Here is a 22,454-nt window from a genome sequence, read left to right on the forward strand (position 1 = left end):
CTTTGCACCCACTGCCTATTGATCATCAGCACGTTCCCAGTAAATCATCAGTGGCACACGGGTGAACCTGGGGGGGGGGGGGGGGTCATTCACACACAATCATAAGGGTGAATTGAAATTTTTTTCATTTTTTTTTTGTTTTAACATCCCTCCATGCAGTTGCTGAGATGTTTGGGTGTGGCATGTAATGACCTGACCACACAGGATGTCCCTTCACTTCTGCAAGGGTTGTTTCCTCCAAGTAGCCTTGCCCACCCACCAGAAGTATAATTTGTGGCTCTCTCAGTCTCTACAAGGAGAATCCCACTGGCCATTATGTCCTTGAGTGCTTGTTAGCCTCCACACCTCAGTGAAAGGTGATCAGCCTATTTCCTGTTACTCCCCCCTTCATGTCCAACTCCTTCGGTGCTGCAGCTACTAAGTGAACTCACTCGGATTGCATTTAAGCTCCATCCCTCTGTGCCATGGAACAAGGCAGTTATATGTGTCCTTTGATTCACACATTTGTCTTTTTTAAAAGATGGTATCTTTCTTGATTCTGTTCCCTTCAGATAAGTAAACAGATCCTATCCAGTTCTCTCTTTACCATCTTTCTTTTACACTAGAGATATAGTTATTTCATCACTGAGATTTTGGAGCATACTCTCTTTTTTTTTGCCATGGTCTGAACGGCCTTTAAACTTGCTAAGTGTTTGCAAAAATGAGGTTTCCAGAGCTGCACACACACACACACACACACACACACACACACACACACACACACACACACACACACACACACACACACACACACACACACTGTTCTAGAGGAGTTCTCACTGTGTTTATATAATGCAAATCATCAAGGAACCCACTTCCTACAATGACAAATGAGACATGCACCTACTACCACCATTGTGAATAATACTTCATATCACATATACACTGACTCTGGTATGCACATTAAGAACATTGGTAAGGGATGCTCAGTTGCCATACATTAATAAATCATTTGATATCGGAGGCAGACATATAATTACAGTTATATGTACATTGATTTTATACTCGCCTGTCCTCATGCTCGTATTTATACACCTGGATTGCTGTATCCATCTAGCTAAAAAATTACACATTAAGACTCATTTCTACCCTCTTACATCACAGGACCAAGGATCATTGAGACTAGTGAGGCTTTCTATTGGTTTGGCCATAGTCTCTACTGTGCTAAATTTGCAGGCAACTCTAAATTCTGACGTGTACTGTAGGCAGTCACTCCTTTCCCCAATGGGAAACAAAGACTTTTGTCTTTCACAGACTAAATCTGTGATACACTATTAGAATTCTGGGATTTCTATATTATAGTTAAACTGATTATTTTGATTGAGTACTATCTCCTCTTAATTGTTATTGTTATTATTTATAGTTTAGCTCCAATCATGTTTTCATATATCCAGTTATACTTATGGTGATGTGTTATTTATGCAATGCATGCTATGAAGTTTGGAAGCACTCATGATAGCATGGTTCACTCCCACTTCCTACCCATGCAACCAGCACAGCATGTATGACTGCTTTCTGGCAATCTGTAACATGTGCACCATATACTTGCATTATTGTCATTTATTTGTGTCTTGTAATACCTCTCTATTTCTACTGTATGTACCTTACTATCCTATAAGTCACTTTTACTACCTGTCCTCTCTTCCTTACATAATCTGCTTTTTTCACTGTAGCCTCTTAAAAATGAATAATCACCAAAACTACAAATCTTTTTTAGTTCTTAACCACGTTAAAGTATCCCTATGTTTCACCATCTCTCATTTCCACTTCTGATGTAATATATCTCATGAAATAACCACAAACACTATGGAATTTTTTTCCTTTCACTATTTTACTAAAAATCTGTCATATTGCACAATTTATTTTATATATGCTTATTATATCTTTTTCCACTTTTACCTTTTGTAAAGCTGTATTTCAATGTATGTATACATTGTAACCTGCTGATACTCTGTAATTTACAATGTATTCAAATTGTTATTGTATAATTGTATTGCATGTTGTAAAATTGTAATTTTATAATGTATACAATTAATGTACACAAACTGTAAAAACAGATGGAGCTTTTCTCCATGGGCCTCCGCTGAAAACTCGCTATTCAGCTCAGTCGGACAAAGCCAGTCAACAAATGTAAAATAAATAAATAAAATAAAATAAATAAATTGTCAGCCTTGTAGGTTAGGTAATGGCTGAAAATGGTCCCTGGACCACTCAGATATCTACCCAGTAAACAAACCAACAAGATGATAAAAAAAAAAAATAAAAATAACACATGATATGCATGTGTGCAGACACTACATATTTTGATTAAAATCTATTAAGAGAGGCATCACTATACAAACATTCTGAAAACATTTTATATCATGGGTGCTCACACAGTATATATACTTTTGTACATGTGCTGCTTGCCCACTGGCCATCATTTCTTCCCATGTAAGACATAAGTATGTTAATGCACATGTTTTCACTATCATTACATGGTGGCAAGAGCCTTGCAGAGGGGGCCATCATCCAGTTGGCTATGAGTGAGCTTTGTCTCTCTGCTGGTATCGTAGCCTTGAGGGCATATGGTATAGACTGTAACCATGTCCCTGGGCTGGGGACTAGTGCTCCCCATTTACATGGGAATCACTATGCTGGTCCCAATCTCCCTCTTCCATCCCAGGATAATGTATATCCTTCTCATGTCAATTCCAACAGATGCCGGAGCTGCTACCTGAACCCAGGTTACCCGGGTTGTTGACAGGACTTCATCCCTCTATACCAGTGGAACTGGCCTATTTTATACATTTTGGAAATGATTAGCTATGAGATGACATTCACCTGGAGCTGCAATAAATCTGGGTGAACTACTATATTTCATTAGAGTGTAAGCATAAAAATAAACTAGCGAATCCCTCATTCAAAATGTAGCAGCTACATTTGATCAAATACAGTACCTTAGTATATACACAGTTCTGTTGCTTTCCACATTATTTTTTTCTAAAGAAATAGTTGGGTGTAAAGGTTTGCTTCACTTTTAATATGTCAGATTTACAAAGCATATCTCTATTGTATAAAGCTTTAGATAATGGAACATGGAAAACAAGTATCTGATTCTCTAATGAACATTTTTTTTACCAGGAGGAGCTAATTGAAAAACAAGTCTGCCTCTTACTGACACATGAAGTAAACTGACATGAAGAGAAGACAAAATAATGAAACGGTCACCATCTTTATTGTCACTGAATATGGTTTGGACAAAGTCTTAAATAAAGCAAAAATAAAACACAAAACTAACCAAAGAAACCATGAACGCATGTCATAAGTTCAAAACCACTGAGAATTGCACACAAAAAAACAAAACAGCGAAACTAAAATCTCATGTTTGCCACTAGCAAAAATGTCTCACAAATGCAGGTATAAAAATAAACATTATTCCAAAGTAAACTAACAGAAAATCAGTAACAGCATTCACCCACTATAAACAAAATACAAACCAAGACACTATCCCCAAACATACAGAAAGAACGTTTTGACAAAGCACACTACACTGAAACAGAAATGGGGTGGGGAACCTAGGGAATCTTACAACAGAGTAGATTTACACAAAAAACAAATCAACACTCTTACAATACAAATGTAAAACTTTTTATAACAAAACAATTAAATCACTAACCTGTATATAAAAATGTCACCAACACAAGTCCATCTTACAAATGTACATGTACTACCAGAGAGAGGGAACGAGAGACAGAGTGTGAAATTGTCTACTAATTGTATGAGGTCACTTAGAGGACACAATGTGAAACATCCACAAACAGACAAAAAAATAAGATTAAAATAAAAAAATATACAAATAAAATACAAACTGCCCTCTAAACATGACAAATCAAACAAAAAGGGGCTGTTTTATGTGCAAATATAAATAAATAATAAAAAAGGAAATATGAATAACAATTATGTCCTATGCATGATTGCAATTATTAAAGTGTAGTCTATTTTCTAAGCAGAATAATATCCTTCTTGGTGATGTTGCATGAAAATGACAGATACCCCGAGGGTAGGGAGGCCCTCTATCACAGTCCAGCATTTCTCTGCAATGCCCAACCTGTAGGACAATACTGCTTGCATAGACTAGACTATCCTACCATCTTGTCTTAGCACTAAATACATTTGATTTAATGTAAATAGAAGCTTGTAGAACAATTCAGTCTTTATGACCTCTGAGAAATAATCAGAAAGTCAGTTATTGACTTAATTCAATACATGTTGATGCACATCACAAACTGGAGGCTAAATGTTTTGACGAAGATTTATTTGTCTTTTAGTTATTTCACTGGGCAATGTTCTTCTTCTAAGCATTGCCCTATAAAAATCAAGTGCAATAAGTGCTTTCTACTCTTTATCTCGGCCTTTCACTCAGCTGTGATAAGATATAGAGAATATTAATTATTTCTAGAGAGCAACCAACCACCTTTATGTGACTAAGTAAAACCTTCAATTAAAACTGGAAAATTAATACTCTACACTATGGGAAAAATAAACCTGAACAACAGCTGACACTGCTCTGGTAAAGCAAACAGTAATTTTGTAAAAGGTCTGCTGCACTCCGTGACTTCATGCAGATATTTTGAATTTAATAATGAAATTATAAGAAAATTTGCCTATGGCCTCTAGGCATACAGTTCAAGTAAATTAAAAAGAATATTGTAAGCTTGTTTCTGCAACATTTTTCTGTTTTGCAGCAATTCAGTCAGATGCAACGGTCAGAACTTGAAAAAGAATGCCACATAAAACTGTACTACTCCTTGTGTTACCCAATTAAAAAGAAACTGATGGTCTGCAAATTAACAACAATTTAATACTAGACTGTAGCCCATTCACCTATGATCTGTAATCGATTTTACAACAAAACATGTAGGCACTCAGTTTTTCTGTGAGTCTGCAACGTACTGTACTAAGAAATCCTACAAGGTATTTTGTAACAATGAAGTGCCTTCTCTAGCTTTACTTGAAGTTAATAACATCTCACAGGCTAACATTTGTTTGTGAATTGCAATTTTTGTCCTGACTGGCTATTAAAACAATGAGTAGTCATCTGCCCACCTGTGCGCCACAGGTAAAATGCATTTGTTGTTCATTTCCTATAATTTCACTGTTACAGAGTATTCAGGATTTAATTTTTGTGAGCCTGCAGTCACACCTCACACAAAGTGCAATTGCTGTAAAGAAAGTATGACAGTACATGCTTTCTGTGAGTCTGCTACCATCATAGCAACATCACATCTTATCACAATGTAATTAATGTGTGATGACCATCAGATATTACTGTGGGTATATTTCACGACTGTCTAGATTAACAGATTATTCAATGTACACTTTCTGATACTTTATTATCACAGTGTACTTAGGATACATTTTGGAGACCTTTGCTATCATATCCATTAATCTGCAGTGTCTGTAAGTTTACCACTGCACATTACTCAATGTGTGCTTTCCTGTGAATACAGCATAGCAGCTTAGTCATTGTGTACATTCATGAATACATCACAGCTTATGCATCTTGGACTTTCTGTAAGTGTACAGTTCCAGGTTTCTCACTGTGTGCATTTCTGTAATATACTGTCATGCTATATTCATACTGAATTATACACTTGCACGTTGTGTATGTGTAATTTTGTTTTAAATGCTGTGCACTTTATACTCAGTGTAAACTTTCTGTGAATATCTTAGTGCAACTGCCTTAATATAAACTTCTTTTTACACTTCCATAATAGATGTTGGCAAGTTTCTCCTACACATGCTTGAGATGAAATTGCTTGAAAATCAGTAGAACAAAGGAAAAAATGAAGAATGACCTAATGCCGGATGCAGTTTTTTATAGAAAAAATATTGCTGGTTTCTAAGTGTGCACTGGTGCAGTTTCTAGGTGGTCACTGGCAATGATTCACTTGTTTTGCGAGATTTCTCCCTTCTTTGAGTAATCAGAGGGTTGATATATATAACTTCGGGGGTGTGGAGGACTTGCCCCCTGTAAAAAAACAAGTAAAAATTAGTTTTTCACCCTTTTGAATTTTAGGCATGTTTTTTTTCATTCTTTCAGCATGTTGACTTTCAGAAAGTCAACATTTCATATTATAACCATTGGCAATTGGCCACTACCTACTAAAGTTGTGTATAAAATTAAACAATATAGTTTTTAATGTTTTATTATTTTACTGCAGCATAATTTTTAAAATCTGGATTTGATGGTGCACTGCATACCTTCCATATCAAAAAAATTGGAAATACACTAACGCTCATAATGAGCAACTGTTCATCCCTTGTTCTTTCTATTTTTTCAAAACAGATAACATGCTTCTCTAACATATTAAAGTCATTCACTTTTCTTATAATATTGGGTCACTTTCTTATCATCCATCATATTTCCTATATCCTGGGAACAATTATAACTTTTTTGTCTTAAAGTTACATTGCTCTTACTGATCACCACATCAGCTGTGGTCTCTATCCCCCCCCATTACTGGTATATTTTCTTTACTTTATTATTCCCATTCCAGCTCACATTCTTATTACAGCTCCGCTGCTATCACTACCACAACTTTTCTAGGATAAATGCCACTGTAAACCTCAGTTGCAGTATTGACAAACCATGTCTCTTCACTCAAAGTCCTATGCTTCACAAGCAGTCTTCACCAGTAGCATCTCCCAGCCATATACATTTTTGTGATGGTGCTCTCTACCCCAGCTCTGTACTTATATACATATAAATCATATATATAAACCATATGATGACCATATACATAATTATCTCTGAACCTACTTAATGCACAACCTTTGAACTACAATAGTAACATTTTCTGCCCTACCAACTCCCTTCCTTCACTTATTTTTAATCGCTGATCACATGATCTGTTATATCCATCCATCCACAACCACTATTCTCATTTTTCCACATTGTGTTGGGGTGCCACTTGAACTGCGCCAATCATCTAGAGCCAAGGTACACACCGCTGGCTGGCTAGCGCTGCCATGGTTGTTCTTTCACAGCACTCATAAACATGCACATTCACACCTATGGCCAATTTAGTGTGCTCAGTTCATCTAATGCAAGTGTTTGGAATGTGCAAGGAAACTGGAGCACCTGGAGAAGACCCAGATGAACAAAGGGAGGACAGGCAGGCTCCACACAGAAGCACACTAGCAAAGAATTAAACAGGAGAACCTCTTGCTGTAAGGTGAGAATGCTGTCTGTTCTGCCACTGCATCACCCCAAAAAGCTCCAAAAGAAAGGGCTACACTAGTCCTTATTCAGCATAAGATAATGGGGATTGCTAGTCCTATGCCTAATTCATAAAGTAGCAACCAAAGTCACTGTTGTACACTGGCAAGATTTGCCAATGTCTGAGGATGATTAATTGGAGAATCCCAGCCAAGTGAATTGAATATGCCTGTGAAGCATCAGCTCCACCTAGACGTGGAAATAGGTGCTGCAGGAAATACCTGGTGGGAAGCCAGACTGCCCACATTACCTAGTTCCCCATACAAATGGCACTATGAGAAGTCAAGAAACTAGACCCGGGTGTTTGGGGTGGCTCCTGTTGTTTTTTAGCTGAAAACAGATTGATTTCCATGGTGGGCAAGTGACCCTGCAAACCCATTCCTCTGCTTGGATGGCATGAATGCAGGAATGATGCCCATGTTGGCTGCCATGCCTGTATTCACCATTCTGCCCCACAAGTGGAGTTGTTGCTTATTATGGCATATTGGACATACATCTCTACCTGTATGTTGGACCTGATATTGCAGACAAGTTCCCTGCTTGTAATACCAGGTCCAATATACAGATGATGCAGCTGTGCTTGAGAAGTTCATCAGGACTTAGCAATCCCACCATGTCCACAAGCAGTTTAGTTACTAGTCTCAGAACAGGTGAAGAGATGCATTGACATGGAATGCTAGTGACTCTCATTATCTTATCTAAGATGGGTACAGTAAGTCCCCATTCAATTCAATACTTTTGTGCTGCAAGGCATTAACTTATGTGAATCCCACTCCCTTGGGATGTTGCCATTTCAAGGGGCAACGCTGATTTAAGTTATTGTTATAGTGACAGCAGGATGCTGTTGGCTGTTAGCTTGGACTATGCTGGCTTTATGGAATTTGGCCCTGAATCTCTATTATCACCATAGATTCCATGGCAATCCATCAGTTTCTTATTGTTGCCCACCTCTTCTTAGTTTATATAGGGGATTATGATCAGGTCTCTCATCATAACCAGCTTATTACGTGTTCAAAACATGGATGTCAAGAAATTTGTCATTAGTGTGTAGCTCAAGAAATGGATATCGGCATCCACGTTGACATCATATAATAAGGGTTATGATCAGAGAACCAATCATATTTATTTGTAGTACATGAAACTTTACATGCTTCATGTACTAATGGTTACAGAAAAGTATACAAAAATAGTTTTATCATCTCTTGAAAGTCAGTAAAACACTTAGCAAAGAAACAGCAGCATGCCTCTTAATATTTCTGCTTAATAATTCTTGAGAAATCAGTTATGATGGTGAGACAAAAGGATCAAAATCAGGGCATCTTAAATATTGATAGAATTCACTTAAAAAGTTAATAGACTAGCAAGTTTTTGCATCAACAGGTAGTTCCTGAACAATAAGAGGTATGAAATTCTAATGTTTGGCATTATTGACTGACTGTAATCCACTGAGATTTACCAGAAAATCAAAAATTTTGTAAAGAACAGGGTAGAAACATAAGGCAAAATCAAGGACAGTTGAGAGGGACAGTAGTCAAAAAGGAAATGTTTCTCTGTAGAACAAACCACTTTTTGAAGCTGTTAGATACTTTGTTGCATCACATTTTCTGTTTATAAGTGTGGCAGAGTAAGACGCAACAGCTTTTTAAAACAATTTTACTTTCTGCCCATTGTTCTTTGCTGGCCAACACTGTCTATTATTTGGGCTGTATTCAGAAAGTGCCACTCTTAGCAGTAAGCCCCAGCAAATTTAGAGACAGACCAATCTCAGTGATTTTACTCAGTTTGTAAAGTAGTTATATGACAATTATACATTCCAAAGGAGAAGCCTTTTCTATTTATCCTAATGATCTCCCCAGAAATACATGTGGTAAGGCATTTACACAGTTTAGCAATTCAGAAAATCCCTCTTCTATGTAGGTTAGCATGACTGCCCGAGTAAATTAACTCAGCCAAAAGTTCACATTCAACCATTATTTAAGTACTGGGAGTTTAATGAACAGGTAGTGCAGGATGAGAGGGGCATGTGCCCTGGGCGCAAAGTGTTGGGGGTGCATGATCAGCTGATCCCAATCTCTCTTTAATGCAATACTGGCTTTTCTGGTGAAATTTGAATGTTGTAGCTCTGTGTGTGTGTGGTCTAAATTGTAGCAAATGCTTGCTACATTGTATGAAGCCATTTGCTACAGTTTAAACATGAAAAAAAAAATTAACTAAAACCTGAGCACTGTAGTGCTCTGTATGGGGGGGTCTAAACTTTTGCAACTACTTGCTATATTTTAAATAGAATAATTTTTTTACACTAAAACATGAGTGCTGTAGAACTCTGTGCAGGCAGGGTATAAACTGTAGCAAGAAATTATTATATTATTATTTTTTAAATAAAATATGTTGCAGGAGGGTTCGGGACAGGGCACAGAAATGAGATCTGCATGGTTCGGGCAGGAGGGATGGTGTGACGTATTGTGCATCTAGCCACCTGGTTGGTGTGCCACTAGTAGGTATGTCATTTTTTTTCTTTTTCTGCTCTTCAGTGGAAGAACTGGAGGTATAGATCTAACTGCAATAAGCCAATTGCTTACAATGTATCGATTGGCTTATTACAGTGAAGAACTGGGGGTGAAGATCTAACTGCAATAAGCCAATTGCTTACAATGTATCGATGGCTTAGTACAGTGAAGTTGTTTTATTTTTTTTGCTCTTCACTTCAGCTTAGGGGGGTGGGGTGCTGATTTATAGTTCCAGCTCAGAACTCTGGTTGAACCAGTTGGGCTTCTGCCTTAACTCACTTCAAAACATAATAGAAGAACAAAGATACATGTTCAAAGCATGTACCTTTGGCACAAAAAACAGCATGTTAGTAGAAGTTTAGTTATCTCTACTACCATTAGACACCAATGATGCTTTAAATATTACCTTAAGTAACTTAAAGTTACTTTAAAATGGGGGAGAAAAAAAGCTTTGAACCCTTTATTCTTGGCATAGAATTCAGCTCAATAACAATGCGGAGCTTTAGCACCCTATGCTAATTGAAGATTGCTTGCATGTTTATGCACTTTTTGAACTAAAAGAAGTATTAAGCTCTCTATGTCTGGTATTATTGCCTGACTGTGATATGTATGTATGTTACTAGTGACAGAAGTGGGAAAAATCAGTACAGTTGAAAAGGATGGGGGTATGTCCTTTTGTTGGAGCTGTCATACCACTAAATGGCTTTGCTGAACACTTCTGAAGAAAGTCAGGAGATCACTGGATGGATATTTTTAAATATTCTTTAGAGCTACTCAAAGGTTACTACAGCCACAGGTTTAGCACCACAATGCAGTGTTGCAACAGAAACAATAATGAAACTCTAATGTCTGGCATTATTGACTGACTGTAATCATCCATGATTTACAAAAATGTTCTGTAAAGTTAGGGCCAAGTGAGAGGTATGGCAGTGTGTGTGTGTGTGTGTGTGTGTGTGTGTGTGTGTGTGTGTGTGTGTGTGTGTGTGTGTGTGTGCATAAATCTCGATATAAACATGAGTCACCATAGATGATTACAGTAGGAAAGACCTGATTAGCACTAGCAGTAGCACCACGTGATTCAAAGACATGCAAATTAGCCAGTAATGAGGTTTTTGCCTCATTGTAGCTAACATGTCTCTGAATCACATTTTCCATGAATGTAGGAACAGACCTTTTGCACGTTGCTTTTAGCACCTGCAGTGGGATTCTTTATGAATTCCAGGCTAGTCATTGGATACCTTTATCACACTTTTGTTAAGCACCCCTAAGCACTGTTTAGATCAAGTGTTGCACTACAGAAGTGTTTAAGAGGTTTATATTTTTTCTGATTTCAGAGTGTAATCACATTGCTACATGCACTACAGTAATATAAATCCATGACCATGGTCATATGATTCATTACTGTGGTTCTTTTTAAGATTTATTATTTTTAATAATAACATTTTATTTGCATCTTTTTTAATTGTATTATGCTTAATGCATTAACTTGTTTGCACTCACTACTTAAATACACTATTTTACCTTTATTTTTCAATTCATGGAACATTTTTTCCTGGATTTTCCTGCAACTGGCTTTTTATCAGAATGTCCCAATAAAATAAACAACAAAGATGTAAATAAATAAAACTGGATACATTTTGGATCTAATGAAATTAAATTCTACAACTCTGAATCATGGAAGGATTGAGGTAACTACCCTTTTCAGACTTACATATCTTATGTTCAGATGACTTAACTATAGAACTCAGTGCAACATGAGAATCACCATGCAGTCCTGACTCTTACTACAGCATTGATGATCCAATCAGTGCCTGCACAACTGCTTTTCCTTATGCTGCCTAGGGCTCCATATCATCGCAAACTGAACAGGAATTCTGAGTTGGCATTTCTAAGGAGAGTTCCCCCATCTAATGAGTATTTATACAGCAAGTCGATTGTACTATTGCTATTTGTGCAAGTGCCATCATTGCAAATGACTATATTTGAAAACCACTTTCAGTGCTCACTGACGCTGTCTTCTTCCTCGCTATTGTAGAGGTAGAGCTTCTGTACATAAGTTAGGGAAGTGTGGGTATCTCCTCCAGATGGGATGCCGGGGGACTTGCCCCCTGCAAAAAATAAAAATAAACAATAAAAAATAAATACATAAATAAATAAATAGATAAATAAATAAAACATGTTAATGTTTCTGTCTGAAATTGGTTTTCTGCTAAATGGATTCAGAGTACTGGCATTTGCTGAAATTACCATAGGTGAGTCAACTTGAAACAGTATTCAAAATGCAGAGATTACATAGACTTATAGTAACCACATAATGTTGAGTGTGGTCAAAACTGAAATATAAGGCCTTTAGTAAAAATATAAACAACCTTAATTGTATTTCTTATTTGAGCAGCTTATAAATATAATTTTTTACACTATTGTAGCTACAAACTAAGAATTTCCATCCAGCATTATTATTTTGATTTATTTGATTCATACTGAATTTCCGGTAATGATACCCATTTTCTATAGTCTATAATTAGATTCTTATTTTTCTGTAATGAACTTTACCTGCTTCTTTGGCTTTTGCAGCCCATTCACTTATGCTGTCCTGTGACCGTCCATCAGTAAAGACCACTCCTATCCTGGGTATGTTTTTAGATGGATGTCTGGCACCTTCCTCATCAGAAAAGCTTTGTTCTACCATATGCTTCAGTGCCAGTCCTGTCATAGTGCCCTTTTCCATGTACTGAACTTGTGAAACAGCTTTCTTAATGTCTGCAACTGTGTGGTATGCCTTGAGAGGGAATTCAGTACGTACTCTGCTAGAATACTGAACCAGCCCGACATGGGTGCCATGAAGAGATACATCAAGTGAGTCAATAATCTGATTAACAAACTGCTTCACGAGTTCAAAATTTTCAGGTCGAACACTCTTGGAGCCATCAATGACAAATACCAAGTCGACATGGCCAGTTTTGCACTCTGAAATACAAAAAAAATGATATTTGAGTAGGATTGTATTATACAGTAATGCTATGTGGTGAGAAACTGTTTGCATCATTGATTCAGTTTAAATAGCTTTTGGTGATCTTTTGTAGACACTGTTAGTTACATTCTGCATCTTCATGCAATTTAAAATATATGTAAACAACATTTTGTGGTATCTGGAAATTACGGTATCAACATTCTGTTATGGAAAATGTACATTCTGATAACATATAAGTACCCTAGCCTTGCAAGAAAGACTGACTTGAATGTGAAGATGGGAACTATATTCTTCAGAACATAAGAGTAGGGATACAGAGGTACCTGGCGTATTCAGGTTATTAAAAAAGAAAAACAGTGCACTGACAGAAATAAATAGTGGAGATTGCCCAGAAGGGCCTAAAAAATGGAAACTGGACATTACTCAAGTCTGATAATGGCATGAAGAAAGACTTCAATATATATATATTTATATACACATATATATATTCTCAGTTGTTAGGTAGGGACTTCAATTAGAAGTATAGGAAGGTAAGATAATTTAGAAAAAAAGGGAAATGTGAACTAAAGCATATGATGTAGGAGGAAGGATAACCTGGTGATATGATGATAAGGTATTTCTTTTCATATTGGACAGCAAATGTTTAACTAGTCTCCTGCTGTTCAGGACTGAATGAGTTAGAATTGCTATGGTTCATATGTAAGCAATGCAAAAGCTATAGAGGAATCCATTTTTAAGTTCCAGCTCTTCCTTCTTCTTTCCTGATCTGCTCCTAACCTTATCAAATTAATTCTGTTTCCCTCACTTCACAAGGCTGATTCAGTCAGCCATGGTGCAGGCAGGTATTTTCCTGTCCTGGAGTCAATTACAGCAAAGCCTCAAACATGAATGGCCCTAGTTTGAGGAGGGGGGGGGGTGAAGGCTGACTCTCAGGTCAGTGGGACAATGAGCACACAAGGTGAAACAGGAATGTAGATATTGAAGACTATAACAAAAGGATGAGCATGAATTGGAGGCAAGAGCACACATTTCATTACTGCCTGGATAATACTGTCCAGCTGTTGTCACCGCAGATATCTATCAGATCCTAAAGGTGAAGTGATGATGAGGCACATGTCCTTTAGAGAGAGGAGGTCTCCCCCACAGAGTGGGGGGGGGGTTGCTGGTGAGATGGGGCAGAAGTGTAATAAATGGGATAGCTAGAGGAAGGCGTTAGGGTTGGTATAAAGGAAAAAAATCACCTAGAAGAAAATACATGCACGTGAAAGAACCTTAGAAACATAAAGGGGATCAAAGGTCGATATTACCTTCTGGCTGGGGGATATGTTGTTGTTTAGTTTAACTAATTAATTAATTGATTTATTTATTTTAAATGTGTATGTGGACCTGACCATATGGCCCTTTTTCAGCAATAACCTAACTACAGTAACAAAGCATAAAACTACATAAATATAAAATAATGCAATAGGTAATAAGCTACTGTATACTAATAACACAATTAAAATAGGAAAATATTACATAAAGATTACTAGACATGCATTAATTAGGAGCAATTCAATTACTTCGAATGCAGACAGAAGCATAAATATATTAATGCATGGCAGTAGCCACATTCATTAGAAGATAAAAGCAAGATATTGCACAGGTTTAGGAAACTGTGACATGAGAAGGGAGGAAATTGAATATAAAGTGTCAGGCAAGATATTGTGCTAGTAATAAATGTAGTTATAGCTTTTAGATTTGTGGATGCTGGATTAATCAGCCGAAGACAAGGAGAATAGCAGTCATGTGGCACCAGACACTGCAGATATCACTGCAACTGGATGTTGGAAGGCGCTAGATTCTATAGAGAAAATTCATTCACATCTTAGGCATAGCAAATGCAAAGGATTTGCAATCAGAGTTTAGTGTGTAGTTTAAGATTTTGAAGCTGTTTATATTTTTGTAGTTTGAGAGAGAGTTCATGAAGGAGACAAAAAGAATGCATGCACTTCAAAGGACAGTGGAAAGGTTAAGGATTTTTAAAATGAGGGCTACAAGAACATTGATGCACTTTTCCTTTCAGTTGTGCACCCTCAGTTCCATCCTTACACATTCCATTACTTCCACTCCTTGTCTTCTTCTAACTTCTGACCTCACCCATGATACTTCTAACCCCGTTAATCCCTTTACATTCAGTATCTCCATCACTGTACTTCCAAGCCTGGCACTCATACTGCTTCATCCCCTCATCTTAGTTCCATCCCTGCCCTTCCTCTTATTTTCAGCTCTGAACTCCCTTTCCTTATTTTCAGCTGTGCTGTCTTATTTCCAGCACACTTATCATCTGATTTCCCATCCTGCTTCTTCTCTTAAGTTGTCTGATTGCCCCATACTTCAATTCCTGCTTCTCCAGTTGTTTCCAAATAAGCACCAAATCATACGGCTACACCACCCCCGCCCATTACTTCCTGCCTTCTTTCTTTCTTTATTTTCAATTCTGTTATATCTATTATTTCTAGATGCTGCCTTAACATTGTTTACTGTGTCCTTCCCTCATAAAACCCAACAAGATAAAATTCATAGTGACTCTGTCCCTGATTTTGCTAGATCACTGCTTGTTTCATGACTCTTTTTCTTGCTCAATTAAAAAAAATAAATAAATAAAAGAACTCTCCAGTCCTCTGGTCAGAAATGTCAAAGGTGCAAGTCTTCTTATAAATAAGATGGGGTCTATATTATGTTGTCGAAAGGGCTGTTCATTGAACACCCTTTCATCAACAATTAAACATTGAAGTACCAAAACTCTGAACAGCTATGTCAGCAAATTTTTTTCCCAGGGGAAAAAAATCACTTAGATGTCATTGGGAATTTGCCCTTTACTCCACTGTGGTGTGATCTTGGAGATGGTATATTTAGTTAGGGGGTGGGGGCAAAGCCCCCCGCTTTGTGGGGTTTGACAGTTTTTGTTTGTTGCTGGCCTAGCGATTTTTTCCCCTGGCAAAAATTTGCTGAAGTGGCCGTTCAGCATTTTGGTATTTTGATGTTTATGTGTCAATGAAAGGGCATTCAATGAACAGCCCTTTCGACAAGGTAATATAGACCCAATAAGATGGCCATTCCTAGCATCAGTCAATAAAATTACATCACTTGCTAGCCTTTAGTTAAACTGACAGACTTTATTTATCCAGATTTCTTGGCTGTACTAATTTAATCAGATTTTTTAATCTAGATTCAGAGATAAATCCCAACATATCATTTCCATTCTTTACATAAACGTTTGTACTATTTATCTATAATCGGAGATGAGTATACTTGCTCAGTAAACTTACTGAATTCTGACATTTAGTTATCTTTTTTCTTCCTTCTTAAACAGCATCACATCTGCTGGCTACAGCCTTACTTTTCCAAACTAAATTCGTTCAGACTATTTGGTTCTTTTTTTTTTTACTTTCCTCCAGAAAAGTACTTACTTATGTGTTCAGAAACTTTACATAATATAGTCATTTAGTTTTCTTTTTCATTCTTCTTAAACTACACCCAATACACTGTCTATTCCTTTACTTTTCCAAACTGATTTAATTTAACTACCTGGCTATTTTTATTTTATTTTTTTTTACTTTCCTCCAGAGCACTACTTACTTGCAGCCCTCTGAATCCTCAGCTTGCATTGTAAAGCCTCTTGCTATACTTCCACTGAATTCAATATAATTAGAATAATCATTACAAAAGCATTGTGATATTAACAGAGTTACTTGCAAATCTTATCAATTTTCCTAGCATGCTTAATGTTTGCCTATGTAGTACTTCATGATTCTTAGAGTTCAATTAACCTGTTATGTACTAGTTTGTTGTAACTATTAAGGATGGCATTCCAAACCTAGTTCCTGATAATGTAGTTCTCAGCAATTGCTTTCAGATATCCATCAATCCTTCACATTCAGTTTTTAGGCTCTGGAACTGTACATCTGATTGTGAATGACAACAAAAGTGTGAACAAAAAAATGCTAACACTTTTTAGTAGAACTGCTGGTCCAAGACAACAGTTTGCAAACGTTATTCTAGATCCTTACTTTCCCTCATTCTCCCTAAATCATCTAGCTTTTCTCTTCCATGTCTATGAGACGCGTACATTTAAGATGGTCACTTTAATATTGCTCCCCTAATATTGCCGCTGTGTTTCCCATTCAGACAGTCACAGGGATCATTCTAATGAATTTCACACTTCAGTAGAGAATCTGTTTATAAAGTTTGTCACTCCCCAGAAACTAACAAAGCTAATCAGTGTCAAAGACTCACCCGGATACACATTTTTTCTTAGATTCTGGAAGATCAGAAGGCTGTGGGTTCTATTCACAATACAACCATTTATATTCATGTTTCATTAAGATTAGGAAGCTGTGGGTTCTATTCACACTACAGCCATTTGTATTCATGTTTCATTAAGATCAGGAGGCTGTGAGTTCTATTCACACTACAGCCATTTGTATTCATGTTTCATTAAGATCAGGACGCTGTGGTTCTATTCACACTACAGTCATTTGTATTAATATTTCATTACTGATAGCACAGTGTAAGGATTGCCAAATTATTGAGGTGTGCTCTTGTCCAGATAAGGTACTAATCAGAGGTCCTGTGACACTTGTAGGCAAAGTGCAAAATGTTTCTCCATTGCCCTGGACAAGTTTTCCCTATTTGTTAAAAACCTAACTTAATAATGGGATAGAGTTACCTACATGATAAAATATGATCTATCAATAAACTTAATGTTGCTTTCTCACTGCTTCAACTGTCAATGGCAATTTTTTGTTGGAATCAAGACATTTTAAATTTAAAAAAATTGTTTTTTTAAGTTGCTTAATTTTCTGCTCATAACAGACAATATTCACTTCAGTTCTTATTCCAAACTGAATAACTTATTTGAGACTGATAAGTCCTTTTCATTCCATATTTATAAGGGATGCCTTAGAAAAATAGCTTTACCTATCTTTTGGATTACATACATAGTCTTGGCTTTGCCCCTTGGTTTCCTTCTCTATTGTTTCCCATTTTTCACTAAGTATGCACATTATACCGTTGTAGCTGTGGCCATTGCTTCTTTTCTCTCTCTGAATGCCACAATATTATTGCTTTTCCAGCATTGTGGACTTTTCTGTCTCTGTCTGTAGCCTATCATTCTATTTAATAGTATATACTTCATATGTTGATGCATTCTCTTTTCCTTGTTTTCTTACCAGTTAACCATTTTGTCATTCCCTCTTCATTATACTGACATTTATGTTGTCCCTCTTTGCTCCCCATTTTTGTTTAATTCCTCTCATTAAAGTGAAAACACTCCCAATTCTTTTTGTATTTTAGGCAATACATCTCCACCCCTCTACCACTCCATATCTTCACCTTAGTTTCCCTTATTTGATTTATAACTTGTTTTTTTTTTTTTTTTTTTAAAAATTATGAATTGTCCATCTCGCTCAAAGTGAAGATGTGATGCATTAGAAGATGAATTACGTCTAATTTTGCCTACCTTGACTCTTGGCTCAGCTGCTCAGTGAGTTATTCAGTAAACAATCTGTAACTATGAATAGCTCATAGCTGTGCTGCTGCACTGTCCCATCATACCACATAAGGGCGGATAGCAAATCTTCATTCTAAGGATGCGAAAACAGCTGAATGAATTTTTTTCCAGTTTTCAAAGTTAGCTTTTCAGGCCATTGCCAGGCCTAGGTGAAGTTACTTGCGATCCACTAGGCTAGCCACTTTACGGGGGGGGGGGGCTTCAGAAAAAGAAGCTTTTTTGGTCCTATTTTTGCATAAAATACCAACTTCATTCATTTCACTTTTTTTTAATTCCTTGCCTGATCCCCAGTGTACAGGGACTTGAATGATCTTCAATGAGTTGGTGAAATTTAAGCAGCTGGTAATCAGGTTAATAAAGAAGATCTCCCAAACACATACCCCCAAATGAGAAATAAGGGAAGATGTACATGACAGAGCTTATCACTGAAATGAAAAAGGCGTAGCTGGTAAATACATCCTAGATAAAGAACAAAAACAAAACTAGAAACAGGAAACAAATGGTAGGGAAATACGCATTCGTTAAATGTGTAAGGCATGCCAAAAAAACATGCTACAAGTTCGGGTTATTATATCCCTGCTGAATTGATTGTATATGGTCTTATATTTGTAGGGTTAGTAATACAGAACTAAGAGTACTCACTGCCACAGCTCTTTCCATCATCCTGGAGCAGCTGACCTTCTGGACATATACAGTGGTAAGATCCCGGGGTACTGACGCACTGAAACTCACAGCCATGATCAATAGTGTTGCAGAAGTCAGCAGCTACAAGAAAATCAACATTTAGTGTTGCAACATAATCATTATTGGATAAAACACAAAGTTGCTTGCCTTTTTATGGATATGTCAATAAAACATGAAAAAAAGTCACATTTCCAAGTTCTAGCTGGTGGGTCTTACAGTGAGAAGCACATGACTATGAAACTTTTCTGCCTTTTTAAATGTTAAATAAAATGAAATAAATCACCTGCTTTCCTAAATAAAACACAACATATCATGCAATGATTACATTCACAATTTTCCTTCCAGTGGTACCATCCTTGGCTTGACTGAGTTCTTTGAATGGAAGAGTTGTGACATGTGCTGAGAGTTGAGCTGAGTGCTTTTTCTTGTTCTGCAGCTTCAGCTGAGATAAGTTAAGTTGTTTGTTTTTTTATTTACTAATTTATTCATCTAAGTTTTTGACTTATGAATTCATTGCTTATTAAAAATCTATTTATTTATTTATAGGAAGTACTAGCTACCATTGTGGGCCATTTTAAGCCTAGCCAAGTTCCCTTTCCCTTTGAATTAACCTATCATAATTGATGTTAGATTGGCCTTACCCATTCCATGATCAATAATTATATATTACCCCTAGTGAGAATAAATGGGCTCATACATTAGATAATTTGAGGGGACCATGCATGGGGTAAAGCATTTAGGAACTCCCTCTATCCATTAGTAGAACAGGGTCAGTCTCATCCATAAATCCAAGTTTTGATTGAATATGGACAGGGATGAACTTTGTTTTATATGGATGCAGAGCCTGTTCCAGAGCAGCGGTACCATCTGAGGCATAAACCTGTCCCTCCTACCATCCTGTTGATGTGTGGAAGAGGTTCAGAGCCCTAGACCGAGTATGTCATTTGATGTGCTGATGTGCATTAAATCTATCAATACTGGGTAGGAGAAAGCCTTCTATGCCAGATACAGGTCAACTCTTAGCAATCTGTAAGATACCAACTATAGTGATAGGGCTTTGAGTTGGTCTTTGTAGGGTGTGTTGCTTAGGCCTTGTATTCTTTTAGTAATGTATTGCTGTGGGCATTCCAGCTGCGCATGTGTCTGGACAGATACAGGCCAAAGGGGGTATTATACTCTGTAAATGGCTTAAAGATAACTGAGTAAAAGGTGACAATGACATTCCTAGATCTAGACATAATCCCTTTGTTTATAAGTTCTGCAATATATAAGGACCTTTTTATGACAGTGGACATGCTGGTTGAAAGTTAGGTCCAAATAAATTCCTAAAATCCCAAACAACTTGGTCAACTCTTACGGGTGTATTGTTAATGTGGCAGTTCACCATGGTAGATGACTTCCCAAAGGTTATAATAATGTATTTTTTGGCATTTAGTTTAAGTCCACTTTTTTTTGGAACCAGTTATTTATTTAGGACAAACCTTCCTGCAGGATGGCTAAATCATCTGGGGATTCACTGACTGCTCCTAGCTTGCAGTCATCTACAGGCCACAGCCGTTTGGTATTGGCTTTTCCTTCAGAAAAGTAGATGCTAAACAGGAGAGGTCACCGCACAGATCCCTAGGAAATGTCACTGTTGACAGGCCTGTTTGTAGAGGTAACTTCCTCTATTTTGATTTCCTGTGTCCTAAATGTGAGCCAGTTGGCAATCCATCTGGTGACATAGAGTAGTATTCCCAAATTATTTAACTCCTCTACTATGCCTGAGTGGGGGATTGTGTTAAAAGCTTTGGCTAGGTCTAGGTATGTAGTATGCACCATTTAACCTTTATCCATTGCTTTAGTGACCTTTTAAGGAAAGTCCCCCAGCTTTAGTAAGCATGACCTGCCCTTGATGAACCCAAACTGACATGGGTCCAGTGTGTGGAGATTCCCATTAGTTCCATGTTAAGTCTTTCCATGGCTTTGCATTTGAAGCTGGTCAGAATTATAGGTCTATAATTGCCAGGGTATGTGGAAGGTCCTCCCTTATGCAGGGAAATGACTGTAACTATTCTACATTTGTTTTTATGGAGACTGAGGTTGAAAAGTGTTGTTGGTGGGTGTCTAAATCATATTTCATACTATTTAAGATGCATCCAGGGATACTGTCAGGACCCACCGATACAGTATTTTCTCATTTTATTTGTCTGTGTTTACTGGGAAAGTCTGACTGGGCAAAACCCATTTTCAGTAGAGACTATGAGAGAAAAGCTGAAGTTTGTTGGTGTACAATTATCTATTAATTTAAATTCTGTTGGCTTGGAGAATGCTGAGTATACAGTTATTCAGATTTGCATGTTTTACAAATTTATTTGTAAGTAACAGACCACAGATTTTGAGCTCTGTTCAAAAATGTAATATGTAATTGTAGAGATATGGTACGAGATCTAATTGTATACCAATATGCTTAGTAATTCATAAATGTGTCAGTCGACTAAGAAACAGGAGCATAAAATGCACCAAACCACAAACCACATCCCTTATGTCATAGGCAACAGATGTAATGTTCATCAAAATACTGCTGATCCTGAATTTAATTAAAGAAATAACTCTGACTGACTGACTGAATAAATGAATGGAGTGTCACCCTTGGCACTAAATGAATGACTGAATAAATGAATGAAACTCATGGTACCAAATGAATGAATGCCTGTCACCCTTGGTACCAAATGAATGAATGAATGACAAAATGAATGACTGTCACCCATAGTACCTAAAGAATGAATGAAAGAATGAATGACCATCACCCACGGTACTGAATGAATGAAAGAAAAAATGAATGACCGTCACCCATGTTACCGAATGAATGAATGAATTAATGACAGAATGAATGACCATCACCCATGGTATGTAATGAATGAATGAAAGAATGAATGACCATCACCCATGGTATCGAATGAATGAATGAAAGAATGTCACTTGTGGTAACCACTAACCCAGTCTTTACTTTAGCAATGTAAGCCTGAGAAATTCGTTGGTCATCTATAAAGATATTACTGACATGAAAACTGAGATTTGGGGTAGGTTTTTGGACCCCACCAAGACAAATTTTTGGCAGATTAGTATACTGAGATTGCATACATGCATTTATTGTGTCTAGAATCTATTTATTTATTTTTTATTTATTTGATATTTGTTAACTGGGTTAGTCCGACTGGGCAGAGACCTGTTTTCAGGGGAGACCTGAGGAGAAAATCTGCAATATTACAATAGAACATACAGTAGATAACATTGTCAATGATTACAGGATTAAACAAGATAAAAAAGATCTAATGTCTGTAATCCTTGCTGTGGCACTTTTCTCCCTAGTTCTTCATTAAAAGTGGGATCAGCTCTTTTGGACAATCCATTTAGCAAAATATAAATAAGAAAGCTGTGGCCTACATTGCCTTC

General features: G+C 37.0%; 1 protein-coding gene across 4 annotated transcripts in view; it reads right to left on the reverse strand.

Annotated features, from left to right (window-relative positions):
* The window catches only part of MATN4 (matrilin 4), a 256,812-nt gene that overhangs the window by 68,268 nt on the left and 166,090 nt on the right, over positions 1–22,454 (reverse strand). For all 4 annotated transcript variants that reach the window (XM_044090083.1, XM_044090082.1, XM_044090084.1 and 1 more), the window contains exons 10-11: positions 18,978–19,100; positions 12,364–12,777 (exon numbers count right to left, since the gene is read on the reverse strand). In XM_044090083.1, coding sequence (XP_043946018.1) covers positions 12,364–12,777; positions 18,978–19,100 — 537 coding nt within the window. The remainder of the gene's footprint in view (positions 1–12,363; positions 12,778–18,977; positions 19,101–22,454) is intronic.

Source organism: Protopterus annectens, chromosome 12.part0, assembly GCF_019279795.1.
Source record: "Protopterus annectens isolate FY-2018-M chromosome 12.part0, PAN1.0, whole genome shotgun sequence".
Taxonomy (NCBI): domain Eukaryota; kingdom Metazoa; phylum Chordata; order Ceratodontiformes; family Protopteridae; genus Protopterus; species Protopterus annectens.